A 7163-nucleotide genomic window follows, 5' to 3' on the forward strand; every position below is an offset into this window, starting at 1 on the left:
ACATCAGCATCAGCTGCCAAAATTAAAAACTTCACCTTAAGTGGCCAAATATAGGATAAAGAATGCTGTTAATAGATCATATTTCAAATAACAAAATACAAGTGAGTGCACAGAAGAAAAATCTAAATCAAATCTGTGTTTGGCACAACCACCCTTTGCCTTAAAAACAGCATCAACTCTTCTAGGTACATTTGCGCAGACACTCACTCTTGCATCTTTCTCCAGCCCTTCGGCAAACAATCTGCCTTCTGCTGCAGCCAAATATTTAATATTTTGACTCATCAGTCCAGAGCACCAGCTGCCATTTTTCTGCACCCAATTCCTGTTTCCATGCATAGTTGAGTCGTGTGGCCTTTTTTACATGTCGGAGGTATGGCTTTTAGCCGCAAATCTCACATGACGGCCACTTCTGACAAGACTTCTCCGGACAGTAGAGGGAGTACCAGGGTCCCACTGTTTTCTGCAGCTCTGTGCTAATGACACTGCTGGAAGGGAAGTAAGCATGATGTGTCTCTCATCTGCTGCAGTAAGTTTCTTTGGTCGACTACTGCGTATATATGCCTGTTTCTTTGTGCTTTATGTTAACAGCATTCTTAATTTTACAGCATTTCTTCCACACCTGCTCAAAACCTTTGCACAGTAATGTATGTGCATTTATGTGTCAGAGCCAAATAGGCCACAGGTTATCATGACTCATGACTGCCTGTTTGTGTGTCTATCGGCATGACTGTGTTTATGCACATCCATGTTGAGGTGTGTATGTATCTCTGTCGGCAAACTGTAAAACCATCTCTTCCACTCTGTGTCCCACTTACAGTGCCCGTCTGATATAGAGCAAAGTGCATTTTATTACACAATGACACTAAAGCTGCTGAATGACAATTCACAATTTACATATACTAAGTGACCACAAACATTTGTGGGAATCATTTGTAGTTTTAGGGCACACATGAAGTACATGGAATAATTTATTCAAATTGATACTCATATGAACTCTTGGGTGACAGGTGTGCTATAAATTTCTGAGCAACCATATCAGCCAGTCCAGCAGAGTCAGGCAGCAGGTGAAGTGTTGGTCTGATGTGGTATTATGGATTGATTAATCTTAAAGTAAAATAATTGCTTTTTTTTTTTTTACTTGTTTGAAAACAATAAAACAAATGTGAAAACAAACCAGGTTCCTCAGCTGGATTTAGGGTTGGTGTGTGCTTGTGAAAACATTATGAGACAAGACAAGAGCGCCATCTGTTGGATTCAATGCAAAATGCACTTTCCTGAACATTTCTGTACAAATTCACTCCAAAATGAAAGCTGCTATTTTACAATTTGTGCAGGAATCTCTTACAAAATGGCTGATTCCATAACAGAAACAGTGTTAATAATTCAGTTATTTTAGATTATTCTTAATAAGTTATATTTATAGTTACATGAACAATCTCGTCCTGACAAACATTTAATTCAGCTTATTTGATGAGCTAAACTAATTGTGTATTTTGTAGCCTTCTTTTCCTTGTGTTTTATCTGTTAGTAGCAACTGACATGTGTATTTCACATTTATTTTATTATTGGTGCATATTAGTAGCAGTTTTTCTTTATTTCCTTTTGTTTGTTGTGTGTGTGTTCATGAGTAAGATTATTTCTCCCCTAATTGATCAAATCTAATTACTTTTTATTTCTTTAATGCATTAAGTTTTTTTTGTATTTGTTTTGTTCTGTGCAAATAAACTATATTCTTCATTATAGCACTATATAATGCTTGCATTTACATTCATAAAGCACTGCACAGATGTTTTTCCATTTCCTCTCTACCTTGTATATACATATATTCCCAACTGCACTTCCTGTATCGACAATACAATAGGGCCACTGCAATTCAGCAAATCTGCAATATCTCGGCTGCTAATAAGTTTTTTTTTTTGTTTTAACAGATTATAGTAATATACAAACTAATTTATTTGTATATTCAGAACCTTAGTAAAGTTTAGTTCAAACTCTTATAGTTTTCTTATTTGTTTGCTTTGTTATTTGGGAATGCGCCGTAAGAAAGGCACTCACTTTCATTGTACAATGACAAAGGAAACTGAATCAGAACAGTATAGTAGCAGTAAAATCACAGGATTGTTTCCTGGTGGCATTCAAACAGAGATACTGGCATCTTTGCAGGAACTGACATGTTGGTATAATTGCGAAGAATTTATGTACCATGACAGTGTTTTCCTGGTGCTGGTGAAATGATGTAAGTAGAAATTAATCTGAGCAGATTTAAGGTAGCCTGCTTCTCTTTTTTAAAGATTGCAGACATTATGGTCAGGATTTTGTCAACGAGATGGAAGAGAAGAGCAAAACCACTTTTATGTGTTTACACCAAGATTAAGCCAGCAGCTGCCCAGCGGTTAGTCCAGCACGACTCCCAATCAAACAACAAATCATCGAACTACATCGAAAGTAAATTTCCAAAAATGTCTACCATTACTTTAAATATTTCTACTGACAATAACAAAAAAAAAAAAACACCACAAGGTCCACTCAGCTTTCTGGAGCTCATTATCATACCACATGATCTTCTTGGGTCCACGTTTGCTTAAATCTTGAGATTTAAAGTCCAATCTTGAGCTCAGAAATGACAAATAACTCAACAGAATACATTTTTTAACAACACTGACAATAAATTTGTTTTTAGAAAACATGCATTTTATTTTATTATTCATTTTCACTGGTAATAAAAATTGCATTACTCCCACAACTACAACTCCTCCATTTGATTTCATTAACAATCAACAATGTTAACATTTCTTAATACCTTTTTCTTCATTTTGTTTCATTCAAAAGGCCCTTACAGTTACATCCAGCATGGTCAACCCCTCGTTCTTTAAAATAGTTTTTTTTTTTTTTAGCAGTGTTAATTTCTTACAGAGGAACAGTGCAAACAGATTTTTTTTTTTAACCACAAATACAGGTTTTTTTGCTGGTTCAGAATTGCAGCACTGATGTGAAACACAGATCAGATTTTTTTTAAAAGAATACAGAAAAACAAAACAAATGAATACACAGACAGACAGAAAATACTCCATAGACTGCTGCAGTTTCAGGTTAGATACTAAAGATGGATTCTAAATGTGTTTTTCTTCAATTCGCTCAGATTAATATTACAAAAAAACCAGTGGTTACTCCTGGAGTTGGACCAGTTTTCTTGATGTTCAATCAGTTTTATCAAGTTACTGTAGGAGTTAAATAGATTTTGTAAGTTACCCTGGAAGTTAGGTTCTGCTTTGTAAAATTACCACTTAAAGTTAGTTAGTTGCCCTCAAGTAGCTTAAAATGCTTCCAAATTTACCAGCTCCCTTGGATCTCGGTAGGAAAACTACATTCATGAATATAGCAACCAGCACATTCACCTATCTGCACAGTGCTTTAAACAATTATTCCAAAAACAACCCCAAATAAATCAGTAAATAGACAGCCTCTTGTCTGCACAGCCGTGGTTCTGCACAGGCCAGAGTTGCATTCAGCAGCTGCCTCTTAAAGTGCATTTACAGGGATGGTGAAGATCTGTAACCACAACTTCCTCCTTCCAGTCTCAAGCTCGTTATGGTTAGCCGCCAAGCTGTAGATCAAACAAATGTCCCATCATAGTCTCTTTTCTCAGTGCTCGGCATCTTCAAGTCATTCAAGTCTGCTCCCCGAGGCTTTAGCGGCACGTGCACGACTCGGCCACCATGTCCTCCAGCTCTCTGTACTCCACTTTTTTCTTGTGCACTACCAGCACGCTCATGGGCATGTACTTGAAGGGCACGCAGGACGGAAGAGGAACGTCCCCGATGCCCAGGTCGTTGATGACTGTCTGGATGATGGCGTGGTTAGGGGAGTGGTAGCCGTAGTGGAGCACCCTCGGGCAGTTGCCCTGGCAAAAGCGGGGTTGTACAATGGCGGAGCAATGAAGTAGTGACCCCAGCCCAGCTTTTCGAAGGAGAGGCGAAACGAGTGGAGCTTGCAGCGGTTCTTGGGCATGCTGGTTTTGCGTTTGTAGTTGGGGATATCGGAGATATCGGAGATGATGGAGGCAGACGGGGAGGAGGCAAAAGAGGAAGAGGAAGTTGGCGCGTTTTTTAGAGCATCCAGTGAGAGATCTCTGGCCTCTGAATAAGTGGGGTCTTTGGAGCGCCGGCGCCGGCGAGCTGAAGGATGCCACTGCCCATTTGCCTCATGAGGTTTTCCCCTTCAGCCCCAAGCAGGTCCCCCATCCAGTCCTTCACTTCCCGTTCCTCCTCCAGGTATAAAAGAAGAGACGGGACTTCGAGATCAGGTTCACCTCTCCATACTTTTCTTCCTTGAAGACGAGTCCACCACCACAAGAGGCTGCTGTCCTCTTCAGCATTGCCCGGCTGTGTGCACCAGTACAGGACAGTGAGGGTCAGGTGGCCCCCCACTCCCTGCTGGACGTGCGCGGTGATGTCCGTCTCTGTCCACCGCTCGTGCGCCTCCATGGTGACGAGACTCTCTGTTCCCAGCGAGGTGATCTGAGCCCTGCAGCGGGGCAGCTCGAGGACCTGGGTGGTGCTCGAGGTTGTGGGGGAAGAAGGGGATGAAGAACGGAGGTGGATGAACGAGGCCCTGATGAGCTGCTCTGAAGGAAGTGTGTCGAGGTTGTACTCTACTGTGAAGCTGCAGTGGTGGTCTGGAGGAGAGACAGAGGCACAGAAGAAGAGAAAGCATTTACCAGGCAGGGAGTGTCTAACAGCAGATGGTAAAAGCAGCCTTAATGTTGCTTCATAAGAACAATCTCCATATTTATTACAAAATAAATAACTTTCATGCTAACAGTCAGTGTAGATGAGACTGTGATCTCTTTTTATGGAACTCTTGACAAAAATATGACGTTTGCATGATGCTGATCTTAGCTTTGGACTCACAGCCTCCGATTCAGTAGTGATGGGGAAAGTTTTAAGGGAAACTCTGGTCCAGATCCAAAAGCACGTTGCTTAGAGCTGTCAGATCTGGACTGGGTTGTCCCAGAGAAGCTGAAGTTTCTTTAAAACATAGTTGCAGATTTGTGAAACCTTTATTGTATTTGTGAAAATTTGTTTTTTTTTTTACACAGGTAGACCACATAAATTGGCCCTTTTCTGATTATCACAAATAGAATAAAAAAGGTCTAATTCACATTTGACGGCTTTATAAGCATAGTGGTTTTCTCATCTGGACATGGTTTAACTTCAGCATTGTAAAATTTGTAAACTCACCTGTGAGGTGAAGGGGAGCCTACTGTGAACGCATTTAAAATTATTTATATTGGAAATCATACGTTCTCATTGCACTTTTCATACAGAGCAGGTATAGATAGTATTTTTTTGAAATAATATTGAAAAAGACAACACTTGGCAACAGAAGCATGGAGAAACTCCTCTAAAGATGCCATTCATGAACTTAAATGTGTATTATATCTTGGGTCATTTTGGACCAGCTTTTTCTCTGGGCTGGCCGAATGGTGCCCAAATAATACGACATCCCAATCTTCACTCATCAAGCTCCTTGTCCCCAGAAATTGTATGAGTAACCTGGTAGGTGCAGATACTTGGAGTTAATTAGCTCCTGTGACAAAAATATACATCTCACCACTTGACGCTGGCAGGTAGCGCACCGAGGACGCCGACGGTCTGAGCAGACGGACCGTGTTGGAGCCGAACTTTCGGTGCTGTTTGGGCCTGCCGTCCGGTTCGGCTGCGCTCTTGTATAAACTCAACATAAACTGCAAGTTCTGGTCCGCTTTCTGCTCGTCCGTCAGCGGCCGGTGGTGCGCCCCTCTGAGCTTTGCGCTCTGATGACTCCGGCGGCTGCGCCTCACCGTGGGCTGATGGGAGGCCATTTTCTCCCCGGCTTTAACTCCGGTGGGTTGAACACAACAGGAAGATAAAAGAGGACAGGACGCAGACGTGCAGTAAGCTGTGTTTGGTGTAGGTCGCCCTCATGTTTGTTATAAAACCTCTGGTGCTAGCGAGCTCCACCATCGAGGTTATAGTTGGCAACCATCTGCACGGCCGAGGGCGCGATTTACAGGCTCACCTGAACACTGGCCATTTTAGACTTGACGATCAACTTTTCGAAATTGACGTTGACCCCAATTAACCCCCCGGGTGTGCACGATCTTCCAACAGCAGCGTATACGGAAGCCACGTGATTGGTGCGGTGTGGAACTGACAAAATGGTCCTTTTTGGGATTTCTTTATTGCACAAAATAGTATATGTAAATTTGCTTCATACATATCACTATATTATTTCTCACTGTTAAATAATTTACACGTAGTAATGTTAGTTTTCCCATATTTTGACGGAATCTTTCTCAAGTCTCTACACATTGTGCAACACTATTCTTGATACATTAGGTCTAAAATGTACATTTATACTCAAAGTTTCATTATCAATGTATTTTTTATGTAATGTGATGAATATGTATAAAACTTTGCACAATGAATTTATAAATGCCAACCACCAGTGAAAAGGCTTTAAATAAATAACCTACATCTGAATCTAGAGGCAAAATACCTTAATCAAAGTAAGCTCAAGATATAATGTGTACTAAGCAAACCTAAGTTTATACATGTTGTCACATGAAAACCTTTAAATAACAATTTCTGTGATTATCATGCATCAGCTTGGGTTGACATATTTCCCTCACTTTTGAAATGTCTGCAAATAAAAAGTATTTTGGCCAAAATAAGCAGTAAACCTAATGCTCTTAGTTGCCATCAAAGTTTCAAGGATGCAGTTGACTTAATTACAGTTTTTCCTCAATTGTTTACACACATTTTCTGAAAGCATGCCTATATTCTCAGAACTCTACACACAAATCAAAACACACACACACGACAAAACCACTCAATTCTCCTGCAAAATGAAACTTTACATTCAAACAATGTTATTTCTTCTCAAAATGGTATTTTGTTTTCAAATGACACACAAACCATCATATGAATAGACATCTATAGGAACCAGTTTAACACAGTTGATGTTCTCAGTAGAAAACACTCCTTCATTCATCACAATGACTTAGGCCTTTTTTTGTTCAGTGTTACACTTACTTCAAACAGTACATACATAAAATAGTTCACTGCCCACCCACAACTGATGTTGTCCCAAATGATGGTTGTAAAATATTTGAGAAAATT

The 7163-nt window shown here is 40.3% G+C and overlaps 1 protein-coding gene across 1 annotated transcript; it reads right to left on the reverse strand.

The window, feature by feature from the left end:
• Nucleotides 1-2669: 2669 nt before the first annotated feature.
• LOC119913317 (bone morphogenetic protein 15-like) lies at nt 2670-6023 on the reverse strand. The gene is given in 5 exon segments (XM_038732722.1): nt 2670-3912; nt 3915-4190; nt 4193-4675; nt 5614-5888; nt 5890-6023. Coding segments are annotated over 5 exon segments (1374 nt in total). The 5' UTR covers nt 6006-6023; the 3' UTR covers nt 2670-3688.
• Between the last annotated feature and the right edge of the window lie 1140 nt (nt 6024-7163).

The sequence above is a fragment of the Micropterus salmoides genome, unplaced genomic scaffold (genome assembly GCF_014851395.1).
Source record: "Micropterus salmoides isolate LMB-PRFRI ecotype aquatic unplaced genomic scaffold, ASM1485139v1 Ms_hic_scaffold_2, whole genome shotgun sequence".
Taxonomy (NCBI): domain Eukaryota; kingdom Metazoa; phylum Chordata; class Actinopteri; order Centrarchiformes; family Centrarchidae; genus Micropterus; species Micropterus salmoides.